The following is a 20,891-nucleotide window of genomic DNA, read 5'->3' as shown; positions in this document are numbered from 1 at the left end:
TTAGGTCTGCTAAATGCCAAAAATGAAAATGTAAATGCCACTGTGAATCTGTCTGTCCACTAAAACATGTACAGGCATGCCATGTGAATCAATTTAACGCAATTTGATAACCATTTATTTTTGGATAAAACTACTGAATAAAGAATACATTCCTTTATCAGCTGCACAATTCAAGATGAATGAGAGGGCCCCACGTAGTGTTGAAACATGTTCACAATTACCAAGACAAGTTAATAGCCTTTTCAGTTGTCCATGTCTGTAAACCATTCATCTGTAAGATTAAATTATATTTTCCCCTCATTGAAACACAAGGCTACTTACAATAGAAATTGTGTGGAAAGAGATGTTATGATAAGGACAGCGCCAGTGAATACTGGAATCCCCAAAAAATAAATCATTCAATCTATGCAAGTTGTGATACAGCTGCCCATCAAAGTGACTGACAAGCAGCGCAACAAAGGTGCTTTCAGCCACTGACGGTATAATTCAGTACTGCCAGTGAGAGGAAAGACAAAGACAGAGTGGGATTGAATTGAAAAAAAGATTCTATTTCCAATTAATTTTGCCCCCCCCCCCCCCCACCAACTATGGATATGGAATGGTAAAAATACTACTATTTAATGGATTATTGAATCATCTTTTGTATACATTTGTTATTCTTGGAAAAAATGGAATTAACCTAAACTAAAAGAACATGAATGTCTATTTTAAAGTAGGCAAGGTTTGGTATCACTTTACAATAAGGATACATAAGAAAAAACTTGAGTTAATGCAGTAATTATTTTAAACTAATGATTAATTGATAGGAGTAAGCCTTGACTAACATGAAACAGTATTTATAAAACATTAGTTAATGTTTTGGTATAGTAGTTCAAGCCATACCTACTTACTACCATTAAGTAACATACTTCCAATAATTTATTGATAACAATTGATATCAAGATTGCTTTTTAAATGCATTTATCATGTTAATCACTGCATTCATTAATCATTAACCCTCATAAATATGAGAATGTATTTAAACCCAATTATATTTCATGATTTCAACAATACAAATTTTGAGGCTATGGATTTCTTGTTGAATGTGTCTTGAATGACACGTTTACAAGAGAGGGTGTTAGGTATTAATATCAGATGTTGTCTTTATAATCAGCAGTTGCACTTTGTCATTGAGCTCTTCTAAGTCATATTCTTAATCTTAAAAATACATGGGTTCATCGTTGATTCAAATGATACACAAGCAGAAGAAAACCTTACGGATTGCAGCTTTAAGAAAGGAACACATTCGAAATGCACCTTTGTGTGCTGTTTTTGGCACACACTCTCCTCAACAACAGTTAATAACTGCTGCTTTAGAATTCCGTGCCAGCAGCGGTAAACTAAACTTTTATTCACGCTTCACTCCAGTGACAAGGAGAATGGAATTTGGATCAGTTAAATTCCAGCCCCGTGCTCAATTGGAATCATTTGTATCGAGAGATCCTTGCCAGGAGTCAGCCAGAAGAAGTTAATTACCTGCCTGAAAGGAAATATTGAGAAATCATGGGGCTGCTGCCAAGAGGCAATCGAGTGGTGCTCTAGGATGCTCAGTTTCTACTGTGTTTCCCTGGTAAAGAAAAATAACAGATAGAATAAAGCATGTATATGCCTACACTGTAGGAGATGTTAGCATTGTGTAGTGACATCACCTTCCCGAGGTTAAGAAACCCATAACCCCCTGGTTTTAGTAGTTTAATGGTAAGTACGCTAGCCTCTAGTGTACATTGTGTTGTGGGATATGGTACTGAATCCAGACTTGGGCAGATGGATCACACAGCTTACATATACTACCAGAGATCATAATAATGTTCTTAAGAGTAATGCTCTTAACCTGTCACGTCAGATAATACATGAATGTTCACTCTCAGATACTGTAAAGACTCCACCAAAAACCCCCTCTAAAATGGCTGTATATCACCTACAAATAGCACACAACTATAACAGTTTAACGGTACAAATTCACCACTGCATCCCTATATTCAACTTCACACATCAAGCTGCAGGTTTATAGCAACACACCCCACTGTGATGTCCATTTCTCCCCTCTGAAGCTGTGCACAGATAGCAGATGTGGTGCATTCTTCTCATTCCCATCCTGATGCTCACCTCCTCCTCTGTGTTCATTAGGCCTGTGGACTGACCCAGTCTAACCATCAGCTGCAGGATTGCTTTCTCTTTGACGGTCTGTAGACAATCACCCATTCCATTAAGGTGGCCATATCATTTCTCCTCTTCACGCTGGCTGGCGCAGAATAGGCTGCGAGATGGACAGTTTTCTTTCTCGATAAACAGAAAGACGGCTGATAATGAGAAACACTGCCACGGTTATCTCTTTCAACTCGCTGTAGTGTTTCTTTTGTTTGAGGAAAGAGGGGGGTAAAGTGGTTGTGGGAAAAGCGGCTGGTATTTTTCTGGGAGCAAATAATACAACCTCAACCAGCTCTTCACATCACAGACAATGCTCTGGGAAGGCCCTCTTTAGATTCCAGCCAGGCAGCATGTCACTTTCTCAAAGATTCATGGGAAAGGTAGTTCAGTCTATGAAGGTCACTGGGGATCCTAATATCACTTTGTTGATAATGGTTTGTTATCCAGTAGTGATAATATTATGCAGTTTGCAAATGATTTGTTCTTTTTGAATCTCTTCAGTTAACTAAGTGTACTGAATCACTTCTCTAAAAGGCATGCTTTGAGATTTGTACATCATTTAACATTTCTGTTGAAGAATGCAGGATGCTGTTCTGAAAACTATTTTTGAGGCCTGTCAAAATTAGGGAAATGTATCAGAACTTTTGAATTCATGCTATGTTGTTGACATACAGTAGTCATTCACAATGCAAATCACTGATTCTGTAATTGCTGTCACTAAAGCAGTTCATGCAATTTCACGACCTTCGTTTGAATTCAATTGAATTGAAGGGTAGATAAAATAATAATACACAACTTTCCTGTTACAACGTAGGAGGCCAGTGGCCACCATTACATATTGTATTTTATTTCACTGATCATTGAGTCCCCAACATCACATCATTACAGGGGTGACCACATACTGACTACATAACTTCAGTCTAATAATCCATAAACTTGCACGTAAATTCATTTGAGTTCAATAGGTTATGTACAATATACACTCAGTACAGACGTTTACTGCTTTTTCTTTTCTTTCTTTTTTAAGCCGCGCTTGACAGAAAGTGACAGAAAGTGTCCAATCGATCGATCCATTTGGACACTGCAATATAACCCACAAATAATATTATAGGGCTACTATCAAGCCACGTTGTCAGTGCGCCTTTCTTCATGATACAGAGACGAGGAGACAGTCCTTTAAGATTGGTAAAATCTTGGTCTTCGTCTGGCAAGTTTTTCCGAATATTTGAAAGAATATCAAATACTTATTTTCGCCCAGGTCTAACACAGAGTTGATTAGGTCCATGCACACAAACTACACAGAACTGAAGGAGCTTGAACTGAATTGTATCATTCTAGGATGGATGGAAGCAGAATATGGCCACGGAAAGCAACATTCTGTCATATTCAAAACATTGTCCACTGTGAAAACAATACAGAAAAAAGTCTCTTCAGGATCATGACAAAGTCTCCTTTCTCATATCCAGTACAAGTGCACAGTGCAGTTGCATCTGTGGACGAGTTTGGTTGAGGCCATGTTGTCCTGGAGTCATCTTGGCTGAGGCCTACTGTTGAGCGGTCTGTGTGTGCTCCCCTCGCACCTGTGTCTCACCTGGTGTTTCTGTCTGCTGCTCCGCCAGCATGTCGGTCAGCTTCATACCCAGCACTGGATCCCTGCTGTCTGACGCCACCTGCAGGCCAACAGGAAAAAACATCTACCATTCAGACGGACTGTGGTGAGCCCCCATGAGCCCAATCCAAAATCGACCCCTAACCTCTATACACTTGTGGAGGTGGCAAGTTGGTTCTCAGATATCCACATGTGCATAGGGATTGATTTGGGATTTACTAAGTGACCCCAGTCAGACCACTCAGCAAAGGTTTGGGGTCAATACCATTTAAATCATATTCAATTGGAGATGGAGTGAAATTCAATGCACTAATTGGACATGTGGCCTACTGCTCTCAAAAATGATTTATTTTTATTGAATGAACCGAATTTTAAAGTTGTTTTATGACTGGACGGAACCACAATTGTCATATTGACAATGACTAAGTGGGAGGTGTTTGTTAACTATTAATTCTGATTCTCATCCCTTCACCTAGAAGTGTGCACTAGTGCACTTCCTCTCATGTAGTTAATAGCATTGGATTGGTGCAAGCATGCCTGCAGATGAATTCCACAATATTTCCTACACTAGCCCATTTCTTGTAGATCCATGCAGGGGAGTGAACAAATGTACATGAAGAATGGTGAAGAATCAGAACCCAGACTCTGACGTCAGATTACAGCTTGAAAAAAAATAGGGCAGCCATTCCAGGTTTATACATGGAGTAGCATCCTGCGGGTCATCAGGGCTCTACGCTAACCTTTTTCACTAGGAGCACATGTGCTCCTAAATGAAAAATGTTAGGGGCACACAAAGAAATTTAGGAGTACAGTGAAAAATGTAATTATAACACATTTTTATTAGTGATTTTGCCATTTTTGCACCAAAATCACACATTGGCCCATGCCTACAGCCCTACTAGACGCAGAGTTGATGGCATTGTATTATGGTAACTAGCTGTGTCAAGTTCTCCTGGTTAGCAGCATGTTCATTCATTCATCCATGTCATGCCTGTCAGCTAGCAGCTAGCAGCCCAGCCAGGCTTTAGGGCTAGGTCTGTCAGCTAGCAGCCCAGCCAGGCCATGCAGAGGTCTGTCTCCATGCTGCCCACCTCCCTGCTGCTGGGTCAGGCTACATCAGTCACACACGGTGGCCAGACAACTCCACATCTAGGGGTATTAAACTACCCCACATCCAGATGACCAGTCCCCAGCCCCATGCTGCCCGGGGTGGTGACATGTGGAGGTGGCCAGCCCAGCACGGTGCCTCTGCGGCGGCTAGCTGTTAGCACACCACCATCCCCGGGGGTCCCACCTCTCTGCCACACTCAAGTACAACATGTTGCATTTTCATGCCATTAGGCAACTTGCTTCCTAGGGTTTCCTAGGATTAGAGATGCATTTGGACTTCTGGAGTACCTCCACTACTTTCAGTAGTTTTTTGGGTTCTGAAGGTCTGAGAGCGTTCTACTTTCTACCCTGGGTAGTTAACCCTGGTTGTAACCTTGGGTTCAAATCTGGAGTGTGTGGGACCAAATCTGTAGATGTGGTGAGCTAATGAAGCTAATGAAGCTTGAGATGAGAAAAGGGCGCTTGTCTCTTTAAGGCCCAGGAGGGAGTTAGCGATTAGCGATGTTAGCTTAGCGCCAGTTTAACAGAAGTAACTTCACTTTTAACATGACTTCCCGTGGTCGTAGCGGGCTGGCTGACGGCTTAAAATGTGGCCACACGGTTCGCGCAGATTTATTTTTAGAATATATATATTTTTTTTTTTTTTTTAATAATAATAAAATCGGTACTCGCACGTGTGCTCGTGAATTTATTTCTCTAGTCGCACAGATGTATTTTTAGTCGCAAATGCGAGTGAAATGGTCGCACTGTAGAGCCCTGGTCATGGTGCTTTACACATTACAAGGCCAACCTGAACCATACGGTGCTGGCTTAGATATTTTCCTTTCACATTGTCCTTTTCACTGTTCCAGCAACTATGGTGGATGCACAGTACAGGTCAGTCAATTCAGGTTATTGGCGTGAAGGCGACATGTCATAGAAGAAAGGACGTGTAGAAGAAGAAAGAAATCAAAGAGGAAAGAAGTGTCATCTGAACAACACTCACCGCTGGACCACCCCTCCTCCTCAATATAAGACCCTCAGCAAGGAGGGCTTTTCCAGTCTCCTCGAACAGAGACCCTGTCTCCACGTTTCCCTGGCTCTCTAACTCAATATACTTCTGCACAAACCTGGGAGGCAGAAACAGAAGAAAACATTTATTTTCTCATTTGTGTCACCACTTAAAGCAGCAAGTTGCAGTATGTTTGTCAGAAAATTGTCACCTGTGGCCATTGTAGATAAATTCAGTTCAAAACAACAGCATCCTGATATAACCTAATATAACCCCTGAAATGGACTTGCAGTATCGGACATTAGCTGTTGTGTTTCTGCATGCATGCACAATTTGAAGAGGCAGCCACCAGAGACAGAAAGGCAAAAATATGTGAGTTCACTCTTCTTGAACACCCCTGGCACTAACAACATGTTTATATGCAAACCGAGTGTCAAATAAGACCGGATTAGACCAAAACAGCTTTCGTAAAAAATAAAGAAATAGTTATTTCAAGGGATCTTATTCCCTGATCACTACTGATTAAACAAAGTCAGTACAACCATTAGGAAGCTTTTAGAAACCTTGAATGGTAGGCTACATATTGGATCTTTATTGAGGAACCAGCATTATACATCTGTGGCAAGAACCAATATTCTCAGTTAATCATAAATCAGACAATGACATGGATTGCACATTAAGTTAACAAGCAGTAGAGAGCAAAAGAGCAGTGCCTTTTCCAAACGCCAAATGTAAAAACTGCATTTTGTATCTCTGAGGGAGGGAATCCAGTCCAATCATGACAGAATACATACAGTTCAAATTTGAATTGTCATATTACTGTATATACTGGGATACCAGAGGGTATATGACAGTACAATTAAATTCTCACATGCAAGGCCACCTCTTCACAATAACACATGAGGGAAAGTGTGCTATATTGTGGATTATGGAATTGCTGTGTGGCAGTCATACAAAGTCAATTGTGAACATGTTTTATAACTTTCAGCAACAAATGTTAACATTTTTGCATACACTTTACCTTTGGCATGTAGAAACAAAGTTGGGTCTGGAAAGGTCTAGGGCTCTCGGCCCTGCTCCATACACCTCATAAAACTTCCTGAAAGAAAGAAACACATTTATCAAAGCTTGAGATTTTAAAAACAGCTTTTGAATGCCATCAATTTTGATTGGATCTGCAGTGCTCCTAAGTTATTAGCTATGTATGTAAGAGTTCAGTTAACTTACGCTCTTATTTCATCCTCTCTGTAGAAGATCTCCGGCACAGTAATCTCTCTCTTGCCATAATACTTGGCTACTGGTTTAACATATAGTGGATCCCTCTTGGGTGGAAAGGCTTTGTACACATCAAACCAAATGGGTTTGTCCGACTGCTTGATGACACCAGAACGCATGAGATCTCTGACTCTGTAAATGACATGGAAATGAACAATACTCAATAACAATATGGATGCCAAATCAAGGGGGATCATGAGATTACGAACAACGATTCGTCTCTGGCTATCATGTGACACATGGGCCATCTATTTCTTCAATTCTGATGTGTTCTCACGTCTACAGGGGTTCACGTCATATTTTTGATCAGGTACTCAAAGGAATAGCAGCCTTGAGCACGGTAGCTTAACTGTTTTGGGTTCATGTGATGCCACAAAGTTACACGAATTTCCTCTTTATTCAACTGCTAATACATTCCATTGAAAACAATACTTTTACTCAGACCTTGTGGGGCCACATGAAACGGGTGCGCGGGCAGTGTGCGGGCAGTGTTTGCTTTTATTAACTAGCCCTGGTCTACAGTCGTTAAGACACCGTTGTTGTCCCACTTCACCTAGCTACATGGATGTTGACATTTACGTCGAAGAGGAACACTTCAGCTGCTTTTTGCACCAAACACCACACAGCCTTTGATTGTTTACACATAGTCTGATTGGTTAACAGTAACACTGACAGTAAAGGTTATGTGATACCACGTCCAGAAAGGAAGTCCAGAAAGCTGCGATAGAGCTAGCTAGCTGTCCCTTCGATGTCATGAACATCCAAACATTGATTGCATTTCGGTCATTTCCACCTGTGCATAGTAACCACTAGCCAACTAGCTACAAGTTGAAACGTCAAGTGGATATTATATTAGTCACTAGCTAGGTCGTGAGAACACATGCAGTAGGTAGCTAGCTATAACCTTGAACTAGCCGACACTTAGATCAAAAGCTGCCTCCTTGGACAACAAAAGTCAGGTCCTACCGCGTAAACACCGTTCCGAACTTTTCAAGCCGACTTCCAGCCATTGTGGACTTGATATTGAACTTTTAATCCTGCCAACTAAAAAAAAACTCAAAAGCAAAGTCTCTAATTCTCAACCAGGCAACATGAGATCCCCGTGTGTAGTGGAACTCCGCCCATCTACTTCCGGTCTATGTCAACGTAGATTTCTTCTAAATAAGAGCACCCAAGTTTAACTTTATTTTGCATTTTAAAATGGTCAATAGGGATTTAGGAACCACATGCTAATACAATTATATTTGATATTATTATAATAATTATATTAGATTATATTATAGTGATTTGATTTCCAGCACTATCCATTCATGTTTTTCACGCTTTTATTTTGAAGCAACCAGAACACGGGTTGCCACTGGAGAAATTTTGTTTACTTCCGGGTCGTCTCAGACGAAAGCAACACACCCACTTGAGTGGCAGATACTGTAGTGCTGCTAAGCCGATTATTATACACATAAACACAGCAATGGCAGGAGAGGCAGAGGACGAGATACCTGGTAAGATCATTGCATTATCAACCCGTAAATAATATGTCTAATATATATGAGCAAATAAGTGATCTGGGTGAACATGAGCAAAGAAAGTGAGCTAGCTAGTTACCAATGAGCTAATCTGTTGCTGTCTAGGCTAGGGGACTAATAATAATATGATCATATTATGATATTGATTAATTGGTATTGGGCTTCGACCTAGCTAGCTGCTATTACTAGCCAGAAAAGTAGCTTGTATCCACCTACTTGCATTCACCCAGCTAGCTTGGTAACTGGATGCCTGGTAACTGGATACCTATTTTTATTTGTATTTAAGCTGTATTTATACAGGGGAAACACACTGAGACCAAGGCCTCTTTTGGAGGTGCACAATAGTTACACAATAACAAATACAACACAGTTCAACCTTCATGTTTTGCACCAGTTATGATTAAACACAAACACTTCTATTAATGTCTTTTTTCCATTAACTATTGTCTTTTTAAATGTTTTATCTATTTACTTCTTATATTTGCTTTTATTCATTGTAATTTTTATTTTCTTATGCTCCTCTTGCTGTATTTTTAAATAATGCATGTAAAGCACTTTGAATTGCCCCTGTTGTATGAAATGTGCTATACAAATAAACTTGCCTTGCCTATAAAACCACAATTATGTTAGAAGAAACAATCACATCTTTCACTAAGGAGGTGCTCAATTAACACCATAGATTTCCACCATAACTAAAAGCAGATTTACCCAATTCGGTGGAGACTGGGGTTAGGTAAACTGGGGTTACAGTTATTCACAGATAATCCAATATTGTTGATGTAAATAGTAAAAAGAACCGGACCAAGAATTGATCCTTGTGGAACATCCTTTGTTATGTCTACAAAACCTGATATAAGGTCAGTTAAGACACGGACGGACGTTCTGTCCGTCAAATCCTTTTCAAACCATCGGCCATCTGAATGAGTAGGTAATGAAAAACCGTCTGACCAGGGTCAGCAAGACCACAATTTCTCTTAAATAAAAAGCCTGCTGACATAAAATGCTGATAAAACTTCTTTAGGTAGGGATGAAGAGGAATTTCCATACTTCAGGACGATCATTGTTATTATTATAACATTATTATACAAAAACGTTGTAGGATCACCAGCAGAATCCGAGATAGCACTTAGGAAGTACCTTGATTCTATCCTAATCAATGTGGTGCATCTATTTTGCAGAATCAGGAGCGGTCTTCACGTTTGGGAAAAGCAAATTTGCTGATAATGTCCCCAGTAAATTTTGGCTGAAAAACGATATACCCCTGAAAATAGCCTGTGGGGATGAGCACACAGCATTGCTAACAGGTAGGTTTATTATCTTTCTATTCCACAAGAGCAGTGGTTTATGTTAATGTCATTGTTAAATTGTAATTTGCTATCCTGGCTACAAGTGTTGTTTTTGTCTCCACAGAAAATGGAAAGCTATTTATGTTTGGCAGTAATAACTGGGGTCAGCTTGGTTTGGGATCAAAGAACACAGTGAACAAGCCCACCTGTGTGAAAGGTTTGTAAACATGAAAACATCACTTTCCTTTATTTGGTTCTAAAGCTCTACTCTCATGTATTGCTGGTAAATATTGTGTTAAGATATGGTGAAACTTTATTTAGAGCTGTCTGTTTTAGGACTACAGACTACAGTACTCTATCATACATGGACAATCAACATGACAACTGACATACAGGACCTAGACAGAAATGTACTCAAGATGGAGGGAGAAACCAGGATATAACAACATTAGACTAGATTAAAAACCAGGCAGACAGACAATATTGTTTTTCTTATTATTCTTATCTGATAAAATTATTTAATTGTCTGTGTTTCTGTGATCAACTAGATTATGATATAATGGTTGTTGTACGATGGTACAGGCTTCTAGAAGGTAGCAACAAGAAGCATTTGAAAAGAAAGACCCAGATTTGTCATCCCTGTAATCCCAATCTGGAGGGGTCCATAATCTTACATAATCTCCCGAGCAGGACTGCAAAGATATGAGAGAGAACATTTAACACTTACATACAATTGATATACAGATTTCCATCAATTGTTTTTTTTCTTTCGAATAGAATTATGATTGTATGTATGTCTTTATAGTCATAAAGTGAGAGGAGTAGCCTAATCAGTACATTTCATATAACAGTGTTTCCTCCAGGAATTTTTACAATGGTGGCGGATGGCCGTGACCGCGATTTTTTTCACGTGCACGCGCATGAAACGCGCACGCGCGCTCAAAACAACGTTTTTTTGTTTTTTTTCCCTAATCACAGCCAAAACTAGAGGATGGCCAAAAAAAAATTTATATGAATATACAGAATATAAACTTGTGACTGACAGTCACATACACACACACATAGATCATCAGCTATAATATAATACGAAGTAGGCCTACATGAGCACAAAAGCGGCTAACGTTACTGATTAACTGTTTACTGTAGTGCAGAGAGATGGTAGTCGTAGGCGGCGTATCAAATGACAAAGCTAAACGTTTAATGAAGGACATGAACGATTGTCAACAACACACTCAAGCAGTAAATAGAACAGTCTAAACAACTTGGGTACTACGGACGGAACAATAGTCTCAACCTATAGTTCCGTGCGTGAATTATGTCAACCCACCACATTACAGAAGTAAAATCACAGTCAGATGGAGCATTCGGTAAACAGCTGAGTATCAGCTGAGTTAAAGAAAACAAACTCTTACCTTTGATGAGACCCACATGAGCCCTGTTTTCCCGTACTTCTCCCGTGTGTCTCTTATTGTCCAAATGTTCCCTGAATTTTAGCTGCATGTTTTTCCAGCATGTAATTCCGTTGTCAATAAAGAAATCGTCTCCCCTTCTTTTCCCCTTGACAATACTGTGTCGTTGCTAAAGTGACGGCACATAAGAATCGTTTTTTGACTTGCTAATGTCTGCTAACGTAGCACTTGAAACTGGCGCCGTTCTCTGGACTGCAGCTGCTCCCGCGTTAGCATTAGCATCCATCTTTTCTTCTCCCTTCTCACCGTCACGAGCTCAAATGACACTTGTCGGCCGATCTAACTCTTAACACTCACTTACAGGACTTCTGACACCATGTCGTGTTATTCTATTAAACATACACGTGAGTCCTTCTGTATTTCAATGTAAGTGTCTTTATTTTAACTCGCTCTGTAAGCTCTACAATACCGGTCTCTTGTTGTCTCGTCGTAACCTGCCTACCTGACCTGGGGGGTATTCCATCAACGTCGCTAAAGGAAAATCCTGGCTTATTTTTGATAACTCTCGCGAGACCTATCAGAATATGCCTGGATATTTTTAAGAACTCTCGCGAGATTTATCAGACTAAACCTGGATTTTCCCTTTAGCGATGTTGATGGAATACCCCTCTGATGTCACTACGGTGGCCTGTACACAATAACAATAATACCACAGTTCACATTTAGACCAATCAGGAGCCCTTGTGTCACGTCGTCAACTGAATGTCATTAATCTGATTTTGGATCAGCGGTTAGAGAGAGATGGGCGTGGATTTAGGTGCACTTTTAGTCAACATCCATTATAGCGCTGATCTAGGATCAGATATATTTTAATCAGCTAAAATGTTCAGATTGTTTTATTTTTTATTTTTTTGAGAACTTTATTTTATTTATTTTTTTTGGACTGAATCAATTCGTGGCGGAGGAAATTCATTCGTGGCGGCCCGCCACCAATAAATGCATGTAGAGGAAACACTGGGCATACAACTCTGTAGCTCAGATCTCTCGTTTCATTCATTATCAGTGTGAAATCTAGGCTAGTGATATCACATTCTGATGCTAATGTCATTTCCTATTTCAAACTGCTCTCCTTGAGAAACCAATCAAGTACCACAAAATACTACAAACTTAAGTAGTGTATAATAATAATAATAATAATAATAATAATAATAATAATAATAATAATAATGCATTTAATTTGTATTGCACTTCTAATTCAAAAATAATCTCAATCTGAGTGCTAACAACCGTAAAAACACAAGTTAAAACAAAAACAACCTAAAAACATAAGTTAAAAACAAAACAACCTAAAAACATAATAAGTTAAAACATAGTAAAAACAAACAAAAATAAATCACAAGAATGAACATAGGTTCAGCAGTCAAAGGGCTTTTTGAATAAAAAGGTTTTTAGGCCTGTCTTAAAAGAGTCCAGGTACTGTACTCTTTTAAGACTGCCCTTAACTGGCTAGGACTGGCTAGTATACAGTATCTACCACATTTATGTATGAAACTGAAACAATGTCATAGTAGCTGACACATCAGCCCCAATAACAGCTCCAATTTGGGCAAAAACAAATCCATAACACTCTACAGCCTGATTATGTATTGTATGTTCCCTATAACAATGTTTTTTGAGAAGCAGAGTTTTACTTAACTGTCTGAAAAAAAATGCATGTGTCCAAAACTCCCATTGGAGTCTATTATAGAAATATAATGGTTAAGAGCCTGACGAGAGATTAGTTCACAGACACCCAGCCTATGTCTGAATGAGGTTTGTGTAAATGGCATGTATTATTTGTAAAATAACATGTCTCAATTGTTTGTCTTTCCCCAAGCTTTGAAGTCTGAGAAGGTGAGGCTTGCTGCCTGTGGACGAAATCACACCATAGTTTATACATGTAAGTGATCAAGTATGTTCTGTGCACCAAATTAGTTAGGTATTATTATTATTATTATTATTATGTTTATTATTATTATTATTATTATTATTATTATTATTATTATTATTATTATTATTATTATTATAAGAATTTGTACTTGACCTCCATGCTCTAAGATTTGTGATCAGTTCAATTCAGGGAGGAAATAGATAAGAAATTAATGCTGAATTAAACGTTTTGATAGTAATTTTGTGTGTGTGTGTGTGTGTGTGTGTGTGTGTCCGTGTCCATAGCTCAGGGAAATGTGTACACCACAGGTGGGAACAATGAGGGTCAGTTAGGTTTGGGGGACTGCGAAGAGAGGACCGCTTTCCAACTGGTGGACTTCTTCAGTTCACGCGGGCCAATCAAAATACTTTCTGCTGGCTCAAACACATCTGCCGCACTTACAGGTAAGATTGTCCAGCTGCAAACACGAGACCTTGTGATCTCTCAAACTCCTAAAAACTCCTGAAGCGCCAGTGTGTGAGTGCATTTTTTTTTTTGTACCACATTGTTTAGTTTTAGGTTAACAACCTTTCAAAAAACAATCTACCCTCCCAAATCTATGATCCTAGGCATGTCCTCCTCAGACTCCTCTTTCTAATTATGTGCATTTATCAGACTAACTGTAGACTGCTGTAGTGTCATATACATAAACAGTTTTATAGCTTTGGATAAAGGCATCTGCTAAATGCCAAAACGTTCCTTCTTCTAGCATTATGACTGCCAATGGCCCCTGGCCCTAGCATAGATTATTTTCTCTTGCTATGACTGATGGATAGATCATGCACTTGCTTAGGCAAATGAACTTGTTGTAAGTTGCTCTGGATAATGGCATCTGCTGAATGCAAACAATGTAATGTAGATGTAATGTACAGCCTAGTCATATAAAAAATGTATAAGCAACACTTTATTTAATCATTAAAACTTGTGTCAACTACACAGCCTGTCTTGCTCAGAGGTCCTCGACCTATTGCCAATTTTCTAGGAGAGTCTCTGTTTTTTAATTTACAGTAGCATGCCTACTGCCTGTCATGACTGTTTTTGGTTGTCTAGTATTGTCATGAGACATTGTGAACCCTCCCCCTGTTTCAGAGAGTGGCAAGCTGTTCATGTGGGGCGATAACACAGAAGGTCAAATTGGGCTGGGGAAGGAGGGCAACACCCTGACCCCTAAGGAGGTGACAGTAGGACAGCCAGTGGCCTGGGTCTCCTGTGGATATTACCACTCAGCCTTTGTAACTGGTAAGAAAATTACTTCACTAAAAATAGTTACCGAAATGTATTTTTCCCCCACTACTTAGAAGCTAAAGCAAGCACATTGATATTATTCAGAAAATAGTGTTGTTCGACTTAAGTTTTTGGCTTGAAAAATAACAAGTGCGTAGGCCTACCACTGAAATAAGTAAATCTGCCATTTTGTGTCCTCCCTGGTCCCAGTTGATGGGGGCCTGTATACATTTGGGGAGTGCGACAGCGGGAAGCTAGGCCTGACCACCAATCAGCTGGCTGGGCATCGCGTCCCCCAGCGGGTGAAGGGCATCACGGAGCAGGTGACCCACGTGGCATGTGGAGGCGGGCACACTGTGGCTCTGACAGGTATGCAGCACAGTCAGTCCACATACATATTTAGAAACAACATAAAACATGTTTTTATCTTTATTTCAAAGGAAGAAATGCTGTTGCGATTGACCATTCCAAGTGTTGTAGTTTTTTGCTCAACATTGATCATCCAGCATCATTCTCTATCGTGTCTAGCCCCAGTACAATACGGTACATATACAGTACATCCCAGAAGAGCTGAAACGTTTGTCTTCTCTCCCTCTAGAGGAGAACATATACACGTTTGGCTTGGGCCAGTTTGGTCAGCTGGGTCACGGGACCTTCATCTTCGAAGCCCGTCTGCCCAGAGCCGTGGAGTACTTTAAGAAGGGACGGGTACGCCATGTGACATGTGGGGAGAACCACACCGCAGTAATCACAGGTAAAACACGCAGGCCATGCTGACATGACTGGACCTGACCTGGGTCAAAAACGATTACAAACTCTTTGTTTTAGCCTGCCTGGAGAGCCTTATTTAAATATTATTCTGACCCTTTCATTTGAAATCCATAGATCAATTTATATTCAGATAAGAGAGGATGGAGGGATAAAACACATTTTCTTTCTTTGTGGGAAAGGACTGGTTTTTAATTTACTGCTGCTACAGTTTTATGACTTACCCCATGTAATGTTGACTCACCTGTCTTTGTGATGGTTTCAGACAGTGGCCTTCTCTATAGCTTTGGAGATGGTAGACACGGGAAGCTGGGCCTCGGAGAAGAGAATTTCACCAACCAGTTCAAGCCAACCATATGTCCACGTTTCCTCAAGTACAATGTCCAAGCGGTATGCGTCTTATACAGGAAAGGTTTTGTGACAGTGGAGCAGGAATGTTTTTATGACAGTGGCTTCTGGTCAAGGATTGTTTTTTAATTTTCACACCCCTCCTCTCTGTCTGTGTGTGTGTGTGTGTGTGTGTGTGTGTGTGTGTGTGTGTGTGTGTGTGTGTGTGTGTGTGTGTGTGTGTGCGCGCACCTATATGTATGTGTGTTCCAGGTGACATGCGGGGGCTGTCACATGCTGGTGCTGGCCAAGCCCAGAGACGAGAGCTGCGAAGAGGTGACTCTGGAGGAGGAGGATATCACCAAGGACTACCTGGAGAAGTCCTACACAGATCTGCTAGGGAGCACCACCACATCTGAAACCCTCAACAGGAGCCTGTCTGCCCGGGTCAGGAGAAGAGAGAGGGTAGGCACTAGCCTGGGAGTATCCAAAAAGGGGAAAGCATGTGCCTAGAGCAACAGTATATAAACATCTGGGGCTATACCCTTGTTTGTATTCTGTTTCTAGGAGCGTTCTCCAGAGCAGTTTGGTCTTATGTTCCGCACCCTGCCCCCCCTGGCATCGGGCCATCTCTCCACCTCTCTACCCTTGTCCAGCCAGACCATCCCCCCCAGGCTGCCCACCGCAGAGCTGGCCCACAGAAAGGTGCAGAACACCAACGGCATTCACCAACACAGGAGCACGGGCTCAAACAAGAAGGGTACCTACATACCAACCACCTCATTGTCATCATTACACTCTCCTTCACGCCTAGTCTTACTTAACTCGCATTTGGAAAGGTTCTTAGGATAAAGGATAGGTCTAGTCATATCTGTTTACAGTAGGATCTCCTTTTGAGCGCTTTGAGAAGTAGATCTCCACTCTATGGTAGGTGATAGGCTTAAAGATGAGTGCTATGAATGAACAAAGCTTTCTGAGAATGTATTCCATAGCCATGGAGCATTGTGGCAGCTAACTGTGGTTTGAGTTAGCATATTATAAGACTTTGTCACACTCACAAAATAAATGAACTATTAGCCATGACACAGATAGACAACATTAGATAAACATTATGATACAAAATACACAGGAAAAACTCAAGAAAACCTAAAGACAATTTAAGATTATACAATGCACCACATTTACATAAACTATACCTATACAAAATGTACTGTATACTTTCAAGAATTCAACAGTCTCTTGTGTTGTGTTTACATGTCAGAAAAGAGGACAGTAGAGAAGGCCAGTGATGAGACTGACAGCACTATGGAGGACATCACGGACAACGAGAGTGTCAGAGACTTAGGAGACACCACAGATTTTCTGAATATGGTGAGTATACTGTCTAACCCAACCGCCTCACGCTAAGCACTAGTTACTAGTGTCAGCAGCAATCAGATTAACACACAGTCTGCTCCGAGGGGAGTAATTATTGAATGCCTGTAGTAAACGGGTCAGGGTGAGGGTTACAGCTATGTGAAGAAATTTGGGGACGTTTGTGAAGAAATTAAAGGACGTGGGTCCTTTGTTTGTTATCTACAAGGACCTGTGCATTATATCCTGATTTGTGTAGGAATGTATTCAGTGATGTCATAGACTGCCATTATAGATAAGTCATATGCAGGACGTGCATATAGTTGACACAAATACCTTTTGTTAGACTCACATGATGAAAATGGATCCCAGTGAAAAGACACTGATGTTGTCCCCTGTCCAGAAGGTAAGCCACTTACAGTGCTCCACATAACACTATTCTCTTTTGCAGTAGATACTTTTTGTTTATGTAAGAGCAGCCTCTGCGCATATATATATATATATATAAAATATGCTGTCAATTGAGACCTTCGTCAGAGCAATACTAGTAGTAATTTTTGTACAAATGTGTTATTCTCCAACGCTCCCCTTTACCTTAGAGATACATTTTTTAAAACCTTAAACTTCAAATCATTGTCTTTGGATCAATGAATTCATTGTTCAGAAGTGGTCCCATGCTAATGTGTTTCTTTTTGTTGTATATAGTCAGGTTTATAACCGAGAGCATCCATTTTCATTCTGCCCTTCTGTCTTTGTGCATGGCTCTTTCCTATAACAATGATACCCATCTCTCTTGTTTGCCTCCTCCAGCATTGAGTTCTGTACTCTCCTTTCCCTGCATTTTCATTTTCTCTAACATTTCCCCTCTTTTTCATCCTCTGCTTTCTGGCGCCGGGATAGAGGAAGGGTAAGCTTGTGAGAGGGCATGTTAAGGATGGGGAAAGGGGATGGGGGCCAGAGCCTTCGGCAGGGGATTACACCTCTTCCCATACCCCTAGGAGGGCAGACCACACCCCTCGGCGGGCGTTGCCCACAGAGATGCTGAGGAGCAGTGCCAGGTCTCGGCTGGCCAAGAGCCCACACCACAAGAGACCTCAGCACAAGGCTCCCCAAAGCAGAGGCAGTGGCAAAGAGAACCTCATCATGCAGGAGATAAAACCTGCTGAGCCGAAGACGGGCACAGTCAAACTAAAGCCTCAGAGTCTAGGAGACATTAGCAAGGCCAAGTCGAAACCCTGTCCCTCTGTGCAAGCAAGGCAGAGTGGAGTGAAGGGCCATCTGATAGATGTTGAGAGTAAAGGGAAGGAGGCGAGGGGTAAACCTATAGTAGTGCAAATGAAGAACACTGCCAAAGCTTCAAAAAGCCACAAGATAACTGAGGAGGTTTCTGCCCTATCAAAGAACGCCGCATGCAACCGCAACTCTGCTCAATTGCTCTCTGAGGGCAAAACGAGGCCAAAAAAGACAGTGAAACCCAAAGAACCGGTTGTCGTGTCTGGAGTTCCCAAGAAAACAAAGAATGAAAAAAATGAAAAAGAAGCTAAATCTACAATTCTGAGGGGACCAACTGAGGAACAAACACGCAAAGGGACTGCGCAGCGTAGCTTACTGACTGAAGTGTCCACTCTCATGCCCACTGTGGGACTAATGGGTACATTGCATATGGTTAAAGAGGTGGTGGCATCGTCTAGTCAGTTTGGTTCGCCCTCGGATGATGACATGGCCATGTCCAGCCCTCCAAGTCAGAGAAAGGCAGAAAGGGTAACCAGAGACAGGGCTGTCGGCCAGTCTTCCCGGAGCAAGTCGTCTGATTCAGATGCTTCCAAACCAGGCAAAAGGACTGCCGTTAGCATCAACATTATACCCGCATCAGGCACCCCCAATCGGGGGCCGGAGGGAAGCAGCTCCCTCTCTGAAGCCAGACAGGGAGAGAGAAGGAGGGGGAAGGGAGGGGAGAAAAGTGATGATGGGACAGAGAGCAGCGACAATCAGACGTTACCCAAGGGAAGGGTTGAAACGAGTGATGAGGATCCAGATGAAAGAGAGGATATTACCAGCAATATTGATAAGGTTACAGAGGAGGAAGACAGTGATGAAGAGAACACATTACAGGCGGAGGAGGAGGAGGAGGATACAGGGACTTCTGAAAGAGAGGAGAGCGAGAGGGGAGAGGAGAAAAGTCAAATAGAAACAGAGCAGGGGGAGGAGAGTGAAGCAGAGGTTGAGGAAGAGGAGGAGGATGACGGGATGAGTGGGACAGTGGGAGAGGAACCAGAGAGTGTAGAAGAGGGGGAGGAGGAGGAGGAAGAAGAAGAGGGACAAAGTAAGGCAAGCGAGGTGGAGGAGGAGGATAGCAGAGAAGCATCAGAAATTGAGACAGAGAGCAAGAAACAGGAATCTGAGGATGAAGAGGAGGAAGAAGAAAGTGAAGAAGAGGATGGAGGAAGTGAGGAGTCTGAAAGTGAGGAAGAGGGGGATAAGAGTGTAGAATCTATGGAGGAAGATGAGAGTAAGGTGGATAGTGGCACTGAGGGGGAGAAGGAAGGAGTGGAAAATAAGAGCAGTACAGAGGAGGGAGATGAGGAGGACACAGAGGGAGAAGAAGAGGAGAGGAGTGAGGAAGAGAGTGATGAGGAAGAGGGAGAGGAATCAGATAAAGAGGAGGAGGAGGAGGAAGAAAGTGAGGAGGAAGAAGAGAATGAAAGTGAAGGAAAAGAGGAGGCTGAAGAAGAAGCGGAAGAAGAGAGTGAAGATGAAGAAGGAGAGGCAGGGGAGGAAGAGGAAAAGGAGGAGGAAGAGGAAGAAAATGAGAGTGAAGAGGAGGCAGAGGAGGAAGGTGAAGAGGAAGGAGAAGAGAGTGAAAAAGAGGAAGGAGAGGAAGAGGAGGAGAAAAATGAAGAGGAAAATGAAGAGGGTGAGGAAAGTGCAAAAGAGGTAGAGGATGACGAGGAGGAAGAAGAAGAAGAGGAAGAAGTTGATAAGAAGAAGGCCAAAAAATCTGGTCAAACCAAAAAGGACAAAGAGAACAAAAAAGAGACCGCACCCAGAAGTAAAAACTCTGATGCTAAAACTACCCAGACTGCTGCAAAGACCAAACTGGGACCCACTGGGAAAGGTCAGCGGGCAAACAAGTCCCAGGACCCTCAGCAGTTCTGGGATGATGTGTTACCCCAGTACCTCAACCTGAAATGATCTCTGTTCCAAACCTAAATCTATGCCACCTGTGCACTTTTCTACATAACATTCTCATTACTGACCTTTTGTATTGCTTTTTTTCCCTGTTATTCAGTATTATTTTTGTTTTAGTTTGCTTTTACTATCCCGCTCTTTTTTATGTTTGCATGATCTTTTTTTTTTTTTTTTTTTCATGGCTCCCGTCATTGTTGTCTTCCATTAACTGTTTTCATGGGAGGATTAGCATTAGACTGGATATTGTGGCGTGCCATAAATGGTCATCTTGAAAGCCATGATGCTCTGGTATCAATATTGTCTTCTATTCTCTTCTTTCATTTTGGGCCACAGAACTGTCCATCTGAATACATTGAGTTTGATCCACTCAATATTTCACTTGTCTTGTTATTGCTTTACCAGTAAACTAAATAACTCATATGATCAATGATCAATGCTTCAGTACGCTACACTGTGCTGCATTTATTTATTTTTTACTTGGCAGCTAATATTACTAATAAGGTAATAATATACTTGTATATATATATGCCAGTACCTGCTTACAGTACAGTAGTAGCTTCACATGACTAATTCAATGCTGAATTCACCAGCAAAGACATTCTGAATTAAAGGCCTATTCTTTTCTAGCCATGTTTCTGTTGATATTATGAATATGTTGGGTGTTCTTTTTT

General features: G+C 41.2%; 2 protein-coding genes across 2 annotated transcripts; one reads left to right on the top strand and one right to left on the bottom strand.

Annotated features, from left to right (window-relative positions):
- Positions 1-3,017: 3,017 nt before the first annotated feature.
- On the bottom strand, positions 3,018-8,269 carry mrps23 (mitochondrial ribosomal protein S23). Its single transcript, XM_080525202.1, has 5 exons — positions 8,139-8,269; positions 7,125-7,304; positions 6,919-6,996; positions 5,892-6,015; positions 3,018-3,857 (listed from the first exon to the last, which is right to left on the bottom strand). The coding sequence occupies exons 1-5, from the start codon at positions 8,180-8,182 to the stop codon at positions 3,732-3,734; spliced, it is 552 nt and encodes a 183-aa protein (XP_080381328.1). The 5' UTR covers positions 8,183-8,269; the 3' UTR covers positions 3,018-3,731.
- Positions 8,270-8,640: 371 nt separating this feature from the next.
- rpgrb (retinitis pigmentosa GTPase regulator b) lies at positions 8,641-20,223 on the top strand (the record flags this gene model as incomplete). The annotated part of the gene is made up of 16 exons (XM_080527271.1): positions 8,641-8,671; positions 9,874-9,999; positions 10,106-10,198; positions 13,267-13,329; positions 13,605-13,763; positions 14,449-14,598; positions 14,794-14,952; positions 15,182-15,337; positions 15,617-15,741; positions 15,952-16,143; positions 16,246-16,438; positions 16,940-17,049; positions 17,378-17,437; positions 17,932-18,346; positions 18,704-19,545; positions 19,696-20,223. The coding sequence occupies 16 exons, from the start codon at positions 8,641-8,643 to the stop codon at positions 20,221-20,223; spliced, it is 3,402 nt and encodes a 1,133-aa protein (XP_080383397.1).
- Positions 20,224-20,891: the final 668 nt, after the last annotated feature.

This window comes from Nansenia antarctica, assembly GCF_963989245.1.
Source record: "Nansenia antarctica genome assembly, chromosome: 3".
In the NCBI taxonomy this organism is placed as follows: domain Eukaryota; kingdom Metazoa; phylum Chordata; class Actinopteri; order Argentiniformes; family Microstomatidae; genus Nansenia; species Nansenia antarctica.
This window is presented reverse-complemented; position numbering and strand designations above follow the sequence as displayed.